Source organism: Mesoplodon bidens (genome assembly GCF_964165515.1).
Source record: "Mesoplodon bidens genome assembly, chromosome: 1".
NCBI lineage: Eukaryota > Metazoa > Chordata > Mammalia > Artiodactyla > Ziphiidae > Mesoplodon > Mesoplodon bidens.
In genome coordinates, this window is record NC_138176.1 from 43096187 (window position 1) to 43109667 (window position 13481).

Genomic DNA, 13481 nt, shown 5'->3' on the forward strand with positions numbered 1-13481 from the left:
TATAAAGTGTATCGAGAACAAATTTTGAATTATAAAATTGTATTTTAGTGGTACATAAATCTTAATTATAATCTGCATGGTCTTTCACCATATCTTGTGACAATGACTAGTAATTTGTACCAAATATCAAGTTGCTTGGAAATTAAAATAAGAATATTCTGTTCTAGCTGGCAAATATTTTTCTTAAGAAGTATTCAGCTAAATATATCAAACATATGAAATAAATATTTTGAATTACTCAGTGTCTAGAGAGGATATTTCTTTGTTTTTTGTGGTACGCGGACTTCTCACTGTTGTGGCCTCTCCCGTTGCGGAGCACAGGCTCCAGACACGCAGGCTCAGCGGCCATGGCTCACGGTCCCAGCCGCCCCGTGGCATGTGGGATCCTCCCGGATCGGGGCATGAACCCCTGTCCCCTGCATCAGCAGGTGGACTCTCAACCACTGCGCCACGAGGGAAGCCCGAGGATATTTCTTAAAATGCAGTCATTTTAGTGAGTTGCAATTTTCTTGAATTGTATCATCTTCCTTTGTATAATACAACATTCTTTTTTTCCAAAGTGAAGATAAAGTGGAAGTCAACTCATATAACTGTGGAATATATGCATTTAGCATAACAATAATGATAAGAATAAAATAACATGGCTGCCAATTATTGAATCCTACACTGTACTAAATGCTTTATATAAGTAATCATTGATAACTCTGTAAATCATTCCCATTTTACACAGGAGAACTTAGGAGATTTGCAATATTAAGTAATTTGTCCAAAGTCAAAGAGACAATGTCAGACAGAACTTGCATTCAAATCTAGGTTGACAGACGCCAAACATATCCAAAAATGCATTAATTGCTATACTCTTTTGCTTCAACTATGAAACAAGAAAGAAAATTTTCCTGGGCATTATGTGAGGGGAGAAAATGTGTGCCAGTAAAATAGACTTAAAAATCCAGAAATTGGGCTTCCCTGGTGGTGCAGTGGTTGAGAGTCCGCCTGCCGATGCAGGGGACCCGGGTTCATGCCCTGCTCCGGGAGGATCCCATATGCCGTGGAGCGGCTGGGCCCGTGAGCCATGGCTGCTGGGTCTGCGCGTCCAGAGCCTGTGCTCCGCAATGGGAGAGGCCACAACAGTGAGAGGCCCGCGTAACGAGAAAAAAAAAAATCCAGAAATTAGGGCTTCCCTGGTGGCGCAGTGGTTGAGAGTCCACCTGCCAATGCAGGGGACACGGGTTCGTGGCCCAGTCCGGGAAGATCCCACATGCCACGGAGCGGCTAGGCCAGTGAGTCATGGCCGCTGAACCTGCATGTCCGAAGCCTGTGCTCCGCAACAGGAGAGGCCACAGTGGTGAGAGGCCCACGTACCGCAAAAAAAAAAAAAAAAAAAAAAAAAAAATCCAGAAATAGTCAAAATTGCGCTTATGATAAAGGAGCCATCTCAAAATAATAGGGGAAAATGGATTTTTGAATAGGAGCATTAACCTAATAGGAGAGACAGAAAATGATAAAATTGTGTCTATTCTTCATACAAAAAACTAGAGTACCCCAAATGGAGAAGATATTCATGCACAATAAGCAATAAAACAACATAAGAGCTAGTAATAGATGAAAGCATGGATGAATTCTATTCTGTGAGAGTGGGCATAACTTTCCTACCTATGGCTCAAAATAAAGAATTAATAAGGAAAAAGAGTGATAAATTTAATGGCATTACAAATTACATGGCAAAACACAATAAACAAAGTAAAACTGGAGGTGACAAAATAGGGAAATATTTGTATTTACGTCAGAGACAAAGGCTTATATCCTTAACATATGTAGATCTGCAAATTAGAAAAGTAAAAGATCAGCAATATATTTAAAAAAATTTTTGGGATAGAGAATGAACAGATAGTTCACAGAAAGAGAAAGGCAGACAACTCTTGACCACACACAAAGACATTCACCTTTATACATAAGAAGAAAAACTCAAAACCACACTGAGATTCTATTTCTCTCTTGCTCAGTTAGCAATGGTCCAAGGTGGATGCCAAAATCTATGAACTGAATTTTTGCTAACGATCCCACCATTTTTCTCACTATATTGGTTCAAATCTCCTTATTCTTCTAATACAACTCTGCATATATTTTCCAAATGATTCTTCCTTGTGTCATTCTCTCCATGGGTTTCACTTATATAGTGTTAGCTTCTCATTCAGAGTCTTGTCATTTTATTCTACCACTGTGATAGCCTCCTAAATCTTCTAACATCCCATTTACTTATAATCACTGAAATGAACTTTACTTGAACTAAATGCCACTTTACTCTCCCAGTTAGCTACGTACAATTTTTACTTATTGTTTACTGTGGTGATCCCCAAAGTAGGATTGAGGAAAAAATATCAAACCTCTTGAATTTCTATGATATCAGTTGTAATATCTCCTCTTTCATTTATAATTTTATAAATTTGAGTCATCTTTCTTTTTAGTCTAGTAAAAGGTTTGTCAACTTTGTTCACATTTTCAAAAAAACAGCTTTTAGTTTTATTGATCTTTTCTATTGATCTATTCTATTTCTGTTTCTTGTTTCTGTTTTATTTATTTCTGCTCTAATATTCATTATTTCTTTCCTTTGTTAACTTTGGGCTTAATTTGTTTTCATATTTCCAATTTCTTCAGGTGTAGAGTTAGGTTGTTTATTTCTGATTTTATTTTTCTTAATGTAGGCATTTCTCACTGTAAACTTTCCTCTTAGAACTGCTTTTGCTGCATCACCTAAGCTTTGGTGTGTTGTGTTTCCATTTTAGTTTGGTGTGTTGTGCTTCCATTTTTATTATTATATAATTGTCTGGTGTACAGCATTATAGTTAAATATTTGTATACACCACAGAGTGATCACCACCACAAGTCTAGTTACCATCCAGCACTATACCCTCTTCACCCATTTTGTCCATCCCTCAGCCTCATTCCCCTCCAGTAAATACTTATCTGTTCTCTGTATCTATGTTTTCTTTTGTTTTATTTGTTCATTGTTTTTTTTATATTCCACATATGAATGAAATCATACAATATCTGTCTTTCCCCATTTGATTTACTTCACTTAGCATAATACCCGCAAGGTCCATCCATATGGTCACAAATGGCAGGATTTCATTCTTGTTTATGGCCAAATACTATTCCATTGTGTGTGTACAAATGTATATGTATATATGTGTATGTGTATATATATATATATATATACACATACACATATATACAGTGGTATATATAGATATTTTTATATATATTTATATATATACCACTTCTTTATCCATTCATCCATCACTGGATACTTGTTTCCATATCTAGGCTACTAGATAAATAATGCTTCAGTGAACATAGGGACACATATATCTTTCAAGTTAGTGTTTTTGTGTTATTTGCATAAATACTCAGAAGTGGAATAGTTGGGTCATATGATAGTTCTATACTTAATTTTTTCAGGACTCTCCATATTGTTCCAAAGTGGTAGCACCAATTTACAGTCCCACCAGCAGTGTGCAAGGATTCTCTTTTCTCCACATTATCTCCAACATTTGTTATTCCTTGTCAATTTGATAATACTTATTCTAACAGGTATGAGTTGATATTTCATTGTGATTTACATTTGCATTTACCTGTTGATTAGTAATGTTGAAAACTTTTTCATGTGACTGTTGGCCATCTGTATGTCTTCTTTAGAAAAATGTCTATTCAGATCCCCTGCTCATTTTTAAATCATGTTGTTTGTTTTTTATTTTGATGTTGAGTTGTATGATTCCTTTATATATTTTGGATATTAACCCCTTATAGAATATATGATTTGCAAATACCTTGCCTTTTCATTTTGATGATTTCCTTCACTATGCAGAAGCTTTTTTGTTCCTCTCATTCTAGAGTTAGTAAATTGTTTCTTCTCTATTTTATTCCTAGTCAACATAACTAGAAGTTTGTCAGTTTTACTGCTTCTTTCAAATAATCAATTTTAAGTTTCATTGACTTTATCTATTATTTTTCTATTCTCCATTTGATTAATTTCCACTCTGTTCTTTATTATTTCTATCCTTATGCTTTCTTTCTTTCTTTTTTTTTTTTTTTTTTTTTGCGGTACGCGGGCCTCTCACTGTTGGGGCCTCTCCCGTTGCGGAGCACAGGCTCCGGACGTGCAGGCTCAGCGGCCATGTCTCACGGGCCCAGCCGCTCCACGGCATGTGGGATCTTCCCGGACCGGGGCATGAACCCATGTCCCCTGCATCGGCAGGCGGACTCTCAACCACTGCGCCACCAGGGAAGCCCTGCTTTCTTTATTTTAGTTTCCTTTTCCAGGGTTTTAGTGTGAACAATTACATTGCTGATTAAGAATTTTTCTTCTTTTTTAATGTTGGCATGTACAACTATACATCTCCTTCTGACTGTCACTTAAGCTGCATCCCATAAGTTTTGGTATAATGTATTTTCATTTTTATTTATCTCAAAGTATTTTTCTAATTTCCTTTGTAATTTCTTATTTGAGCCGTTTGTTATTTAGTAGTTGTTGTTTAATTTGTGAGTCTGCAAATTTTCCTTTGTTATTCACCTCTAATTTCATTCCTTTGTGGTCAGAGGATATAGTTTGTATGATTTCAATCATTTTCAGTTTAATGAGACCTGTTTTACAACCTAGCATATGGTCTATACTAGAAAATATTCTTGAGAAGAATGTATATGCTATTGTTTGGGATTGAGCATTATATTGATGTCTATAGGATCTGGTTGGTTTATAATGTTGTTCAATTCTTCTTTTCCCTTGCTGATCTTCTGTCTAGTTTTTAATCCATTATTGAAAGTATAATATTGAAGTATTTAACTACTGTGCTTGAATTGTCTATTTCCCCCTTCAAGTCTGCCAGTTTTTGCTTCACTTCTGGGCTCTATTGTTAGATGCATATATGCTTATAATTGTTATACCTTCTTGATGGGTTGACCCTTTTATCAGTATAAGATGTCTATCTTTGTCTCAAGTGAAAAATTTTATTTTCCAGTCTATTTTATCTAACATTAGTAGTGCTACTTCAGCTCACTTTTAGTTATTATTCACATAAACTACCTTTTTACATCCTTTTATGCTCCAACTAGTTATGTCTTTAAAATGTGTTTCTTACAGATAGCATGTAGTAAGATCATGTTTTTCTTTTTCTCTTTTTTATGTATTGTGCCAATCTGAATCTTTTAATTGGAACATTGAATCCATTTACATTGATTGTGATTACTAAAAATATGGTATTTACCTCTGCCATTTTGCTGTCTTCTATATATCTTATCTTCTTTTTGTTCCTCTATTGTTCCATTACTGCCTTATTTTTCATGTGTACTGCTTAAATTCCTTTGTTTTGTGCTTTACTATAAATCTTCAAATTAGGTAAACAATTAAATTGTTAAACTATTCTCCTAGCGGCTATCCTGGGAATTAAGATTGATGTCTTAATTTTTGGCAATCTAATTTGGACTAATAGCAACTTAACTTCAATAGTATATAAAAATTTTACTCCTGTATAACTCTATTTTACCTTTGCTCTTTGCTGTTATTATCACAAGTTTCATGTTTCTACTTTGTCCATTAATATAGATGTATAATTATTGATTTATGATATTTTCTTTAAATCAAATAAGGGAAAGAAGAATTACTAGCATGTGTGTATATATATATATATATATATAAAATGTCTTTTATACTTAACTATGTAGTTATGTTTACCAGTGTTCTTTATTTCTTCATGTAGAACTGAGCTACTTTCTATTGTGCTTTCATTTCAGCCTTAGGTCTCTACCCTTCGGTATTTCTTGTAGCAAAGGTATGTTACTGATAAATTCTCAGATTATCTGAGAATATCTTAATTTCTTATTTATTTTTGAAGGATGTATTTGCTGTATTTAGAACTATTAATGAACATTTTTTTTCCTTTCAGTTCTCTGAACATGTCATACTAATGTATTCCAGTATCCATGTTTCCTGATGAGAAGTCGGGTTATAATTTTATTGAGAATCAATTTCTATTATAAAGTCACCCCTTTTTTGTTACTTTTGAATTATTTTTTGTTTGTGTCATTTGACAGTTTGATTGGGATGTGTCTAAGCGTGGATTTATTGTAGGTCTATCCTTTTGGGGAGTTCAATTAGTTTTTTGGAGGTATAGATTGTTTTCCTCAAATTTAGTTTTTGATCATTACTTATTCCTATATTCTTGCTGCCCCTTTCTGTTCTCTCCTTCTGGGACTCCTGTTATGCATAAATTGGTCTACAGAATGGTATTTTTTAGGTCTCTGAGGCTCTCTTTGCATTTCTTCATTCTTTTTCTCTTTCATCTCCTCAGATTTGGTAATTCAATTGACCTCTCTTCAAGTTTGCTGATTCTTTCTTCTTCCTGCTTGAATCATCATTGAGCCCTGCTAGTGAATTTTTAATTTCAGCTGTTATACTTTTCAAGTCCAAAATTTGTTTCCTTTTTATAATTTCCATCTTTTTGTTGATATTCTCTATTAAGATGACATAGAATTGGCTCAGGCTACTGTCGGTAATCAATAGCAATGGCAGTAATTCCCCCATTGACAATAATGATGGTAGGACCAGTGAAGGGGTTGGCAATAGTCCCTGGATAACCTTTTTACACACATCAGCATCCACATCCTCAAGTCTAGTAAACCGACTATCAACAATGTGTGAAAGTAGAAGAGCTTGCCACCTAGCAACTGGGAAAACAAGCTCTGAAGAACACATACATTCAGAATTATCTGGATGGACATAAGGGAAACTAAGAGTTCTGGAAAAGTAGGTAAAATCAGAGCCATGGGAATCCTGTCTTGTGGTGAAGGAAAGGGTTTGTGCTTCTATTCTTAACAGTTTTGCATGACTTAGGAAACATACTTTATTTTTCTTCCTAATGGTAATAACAACATCAACTAACATTTATCGAGTGCTTTTTTCCAGGCACTAATATTGACATGAATTAGATCAAATTCTCAAAACCTTTTATAGAAAAATCTATTTTGATCAATCCCTTTGTCAAAGGTCTATTTTAAAGAGGAACAATCTGAGACAGAGAGATTAAGTAACTCGCCTAACATTATATGAATAGTAAGGGTTGAAGTCAGGATTTAAACATGGATAGTACAATTCCAGAGGCTATGCTCTCAACACTTACAATGTCCTCTCTGTCTTTTAGAAATGTACATACTATGAAAACATATCAATTTATTTAAGTGAGCTGTGAAAACAAAGTTAATGATAGAGGTTATATATATTATGTAGTACTATCCATTATCCTAATGTTGGAGGTTGATGAAACTTAACGTCATTACATCATTTTTCTGTTCTAATTCCTGCATTGGTTCCACGTTTCACTCAGAGTAAAAGCCAACAAAGCTCAATAGTATACAAGACTATATTTTCTGGTCCCCCTTATTTCTCATACCCTCTTTCTTCTACTTCCCCCTCACTGACTCCTCTCCAGTGCTACTGGCCTCATTGATGTTTCTGAGACTCATCAGGCAAACTCCTGCTTTTATCCCTGCCTAGAAACTCTTTTCCCAGATATCAACATGGTTAACTCCTTCAAGTTCTATAGGATTTTACTCAAATCTCACCTTTTCGATGAGACATATCCTGATCAATCCTATTTAATACTGGAACACTCCTTCTGTACCTCCAATCCCATTCATCAGCTCGATTTTTCTCATAGCACTGACTACCATTTATTTTGTATAATAAATACATTTATTTACCACATTAATTGTTTATTGCCTGTTTCTGCTGCCCGAAAACCAGTGCTACAAAGTGAGGAATCTGTCTTGCTCAACAGAGTAAGCACTCATTTATTGAAAGAGATTAAATTTTTTAACGTGAAAGAAACATGAATATCAGTGGATACTATCCCATTCTGAGTAACATGGTTCCCCAAGACTATCTTTAAGTGTAATGCTTTGTACTTTGCACAGGCTGCATCAACTATCTAAATAATTTTTATCCCATTTTATACTTGAAATCCCCTCTCTTTCTGCTAAACTAACTCTAAGCAATTTTCTTAGAAATCCTTAGTACTTTACTCCCATGAGACCACATGATATGTGGCTCATACTTTATTTGTAGTACTTAAAACCATGTATTTTAATTTATCTTTTGGCACGTTTCTATCCATAGACTCTACCCCTCCCTAACGTAGAACATTTATCCCTCATCTTTGTATCTATAGCATCTAGCATAGTAATTGACATATCGTCAAGCCCTCAGTTAATAAACAATGACGATTTCCTTTTATGTATACCAAACCCCCTACAGACTTAAAAGAGACTTCTGTTTATAAGTGCTTTAAAAAAGTTTAATAGTCTAATCTATACAACTGACTTATAATACGTATGTAGTTCTAGACACCAAAGGCTTCAAACAGAATTACTTGAATTTTCTTTACAGACAGCATTTCTAAGTAGGATATAGCATCATATTTTGAAATCTGTCTAATGTCTCTAGGTCGTTGTGTTGTTATATATGTGTACATGGGGTGGGAAGGGGTTAAGGGTAAAGTTAAATTCCATTGAACAGTTATTTTCAAGCATACTTCAGAAGTGACCTTCTTCATTAAGAGATGTATGGTCTGTTTTCCATATATCTGTCTCTCTGGAGACTATAAATCATGCAAAGCAGCAACATCCATATTTTAGCAAAAGCAATTTAAGAAGAGTGGCATGATCAGATTCTCATTTTTGCTTTTGGTACAACTGGCAGATATGCACAAGAATGGATTAAAATGGCTTCTGTGAAATTGTTCAAGGAAAAATTAACCAAGGGTATAATGTTTCCTTGGGGTAACATGATCTTTCTCTTTCTTTTTGGCTCCGATAGCTCTTATTTAATTGTCACGTATTTTTAGAATTATGTAATGGTATCCAACCAATGATAAAGTACTAGTAGAGCAAACAGTGTAAGTTTTTCAATTGATTTTCAATTTTTTCTTAGAGAATTCTTTATGAGGTGATACAGAGGAAACTACCAATAGGTGGATTAAATCCTATTTTTGGAGTTGTTTTACTTCCTCAATAAAAATGTTTCTACTTGTTGTTCTACAAATTTCACTGAGACTAATACTAAAGTAGAAAAATGGTTATTTTTAAATGGTTATTTTTAAATTTATTTTTACATAAAAAATAATTTCAATAAAATTTCTTAAAAATAATTTCTAAAAAGAAAATCTTTGTTATTAAGGTTTTTTTTTTTAATTTGAAACATTTTTTTCCCTACATGATTCTAGAGCTATAACTGAGAGTGTAAAATGTTAGCAGATACAAACCAACAAGGATGGAATAGAGGATGCCTGGCCTATCTGATGGTGGCTGAATATTCCGGTCCTGATCAATGGCTTGGATCGGTGGGGTAACAATGATGGGGTTCAATTCTTCCTGGAAAAAAAAATCAGATAGTTTAGTTCAGCTTCATTACCTCAGAAAGAATTGACACACAGATTTTGTAGTCTGGACAGCTAGATAACACCTGAGCCATCAGTTATACTCAGATTTCAAGATTTGTAGTTGAACACCATAGACTAGTTAATTTTGAATCTGAAGAAGGACAGACATTATAATAATCTCCAAGAGTGGCCTTGCCTGTTATCGTGGAAAAAAATAAAAGCAAATATATTCAGAGACAACCCTAGAAAGGTAAACTGAGCTCAGAATGACTGGTATCTCTGGCATATTATCTTCAATTATTATAATTCTTAATTTTAACTGATTCTAATATCTACCCTTCTTTATATATAATACTGGACTCATCAATGCTTGGATTTGTGGTCTGTATTTTAATCGAATAATTTTATAGCATTTAGAAAGAGAACAGTTATGTTAAAATAGTAAAAACCTCATCATCAACTATAAATATATTCTAGCACTGATAATTAAGTGATTTGAAATTTTAGCAAGCTATATCATTTAATACCTAAATAATTGAACTTATCAATTATTAAATTTTATATTTTTTCATTACATTTTTCATTACATTTTATGTGTTGTTTACACTTAGAAACTTCTCTTTTTCAGTATCTTTTTAAAAACCCACTTAATATACATTTGATATTTAAAATCTATTATAATCTCCCTTTAACAAAAAAAATAAGATTTAGACTACATGAAAGAAAATTTGCTGCACAATTGTCAATAACAATTGGTCAATGTCAATTTGTGGACACTGTTATTCTCATCTCATGTTATATTGTAAGTATACTATTTCCCAGAAGCTTTTGAAAATATTTAGCCAGATTCCTGTCTGTTTCTGTATGTTAACTAACAGAGAAAGGAAAAACAAATCTAACATGTTCACAATACTCTTATTAAGACACATATATACTTAACATATATTCTTAAGAGGCCAAACTACCATTTCTATTTTTCTTTGATTAGTTTTGCTTTTTTCAAGTGGCAGAAATATCAAATTGTTTGAAAAAGTGTCATACATTTTGAAATATTTTTCCTTTGTGAACATTTAAAAAATGTAATATTAGGGTGGGTGGCATGGGTCAAGCTGATCACTTTCAACTTTTTATGTGATCATAGAAGAAACACAAGTGGAACAGTCACATATATCTTTGAAGCTTATATACTACAAAATATATGATGTCTGGTTCTTTTCAAAACCTTCCAAACAGTACTGATAATTTTTTTTTTTTTTTTTTTTTTTTTTTTTTTTTTGCGGTACGCGGGCCTCTCACTGTTGTGGCCTCTCCCGTTGCGGAGCACAGGTCCGGATGCGCAGGCTCAGCAGCCATGGCTCACGGGCCCAGCCGCTCCGCGGTATGTGGGACCTTCCCGGACCGGGGCACAAACCCGCGTCCCCTGCATCGGCAGGCGGATTCTCAACCACTGCACCACCAGGGAAGCCCCTGATAATTTTTTTTTAATTTTTAAAATTTATTTTTTTTTAGTGAAGTATAGTTGATTTACAATGTTGTATTAGTTTCAGGTGTACAGCAAAGTGATTCAGTTATACACACATACAGATCTATTTTTTTTCAGATTCTTTCCTCTTATAGGTTATTACAAAATATGAGTATATTTCTCTGTGCTATACAGTACGTCTTTGCTTTGATAATTTTCATCCTTAAAATGGGGGAGCAAAGAGCACACATGTGAAATACTCATACAGCCATGGCTCATGAAAATCACATCAGTTTCTGCCTGATCACTGGAACTTTATGCACATATTCAAACAAACAAACAAAAACACCTCAAGGAACTAACAAAAAATACTCTTGCTTTATTATTTCCATGTATTCCAATATGTATCTGGAAAATTTTCAGGTATATTTTTTACCTTACAAATTGTGACTGACTGTTGTATCCAAAATGTGCATTTGAATATCCTTTCAATTGCATATTTGACCTTGATATATAAGGCTTTTTTTTTTTGGTCACCTTAATGTTTTAAACATACACCACTCTGCCTTACATTTAGACCCTATTAATACTGTCTCACTGAAGAAAAGTTGCTAATTTTAACATAGTCCTATACATTCCCTTCTCTTTTCATTTATACTTGGCAATTTCCTCTACCTGCACACATACTCTGACCACCTGAGGAACAGTTGATAATTTTCCCTTATCTACATCTATACAGAGACTATTGTGCTCATCCATATCAAAATTTATTGAACATTCTTGCTGACTGTACGTCTGAGTTTCCTTGCCTATAACTTTCTTGAGAGCAGGGGTAAGGCTGATTTACTTTTATATCTGTAGCACCAGAAACGTATGGGGCACACAGACACTCAAGAACTGTTGAATAAATAGCTTCTCAACTCCAGATTATTTAGAATATTCTTGACCCATAGATCCTTGCCTTTCTCTCTGGGTTCCTGTGGGACATCCAAATACACACACTGACATTTGATAAGTATCTTTTTATAACTCCTAGACCTTTGTGCCCACAAAGTTATTGCACCCAACTGGAGGGAAAAATAATGTGGCCATGGGAGTGGATCAAAATGCACAGATATGGGCTCAGAGTTTTTTATTGAGATGGCCTTTTGGGTGTTACAGTAAGTAGTCTCATAAATATTCTAGTAGACTGAGTGGTAAATGTCTGTATCCTACAACAAAACATACCAAACTTGCTAGTAAGTTTTCAATAAGCTATCTAATTCCTCAGAGCTTGAATCCTAATTTTCAAAGTGAGGTTAATAATATCTACATTCAATAATTAATGTGAGGATTCATCAAAGAATGTATGTAAAACAGTAAGCGGCATACTTAATATATGGAAATTATTAGTATTATCAAAATTAATATTATTTTTAATTGTGTAATATTGACATTAAACTTGCCTCCAAACTATAAGCAGAGAAAGAGATGGAAATTTTTAATTTCAAGCTGGAAGCTTATTTGAAACCAGATCTTGCATATTTTCCTGAAAACATGACACTGACATGAATCTTGAAAGTATTATTTAGGATTACAAAATTGATCATATGTTTCAGGGAATGAAGGGGGACTATCTATCATTACTATTTAATTTTAAACAGAGATTTGGAGGTAAAACCTGTAAAGCAAATTATTTAAAGATTATACTTAAACACAATTTTAAGATAGTGTATCAGAGAGTTGAATGTTCACTTAAAATGAACATTTCATTTTACTAAATTAAAAGGAAGCTTCAGTGATATTCTTTTTCTGTAGACTCAGACACATTACAGTTTCACATCCAATTTAAAAACTCATTCCCCACTCTTTGATTAAAGAAATTTGTGATAACGCTTTGATTTATAAATATTCTGATGAGTTATATAAATGTATCAAGCACTTGCTGTGTGCAAAGAACTCAACTAATTGTTCAAGTAGTGTTAAAAAATAGGTAATAGTTATGGAACTATGAAGGAGCTCACAGTCATGAGGATGGGGACTCAAACTATATGAACACAATTTAGAAAAAAAATTTATAAAGACATTTATCAATAAATATTAAAAGAGAGCTCTGGTAGAAAACTCATATGATCAAATATTATGAGTGAATTAGTCAAGATAACAAGAATCAGAGATATTCAAACACGTGCAGCTTAAATAAAGCAAATTTTGATTCATATATCAAAGGTGAGATTAATAAAGATTAAAAATATGCCAGCATTTGATAGAGGCTGGATAGGGAGTTTAAAAACATACACACAGGGCTTTCCCTGGTGGCGCAGTGGTTGAGAGACTGCCTGCTGATGCAGGGGATGCAGGTTCGTGCCCCAGTCCAGGAAGATCCCACATGCCGCAGAGCGGCTAGGCCCGTGAGCCATGGCCGCTGAGCCTGCGCGTCCGGAGCCTGTGCTCCACAGCAGGAGAGGCCACAACAGTAAGAGGCCTGTGTACCGCAAAAAAAAATAAATAAATAACACACACACACACACACACACACACACACAGGGGGCTTCCCTGGTGGTGCAGTGATTAAGAGTCCACTTGCCAATCCAGGGGACATGAGTTTGAGC

The 13481-nt window shown here is 34.3% G+C and overlaps 1 protein-coding gene across 7 annotated transcripts in view; it reads right to left on the reverse strand.

Annotated features, from left to right (window-relative positions):
• Positions 1-13481, reverse strand: part of PCDH15 (protocadherin related 15) — a gene marked incomplete at both ends in the record, with an annotated part of 718913 nt that overhangs the window by 324806 nt on the left and 380626 nt on the right. For all 7 annotated transcript variants that reach the window (XM_081238611.1, XM_081238610.1, XM_081238609.1 and 4 more), the window contains one exon: positions 9312-9420. In XM_081238611.1, the coding sequence (XP_081094737.1) occupies positions 9312-9420 (109 nt within the window). The remainder of the gene's footprint in view (positions 1-9311; positions 9421-13481) is intronic.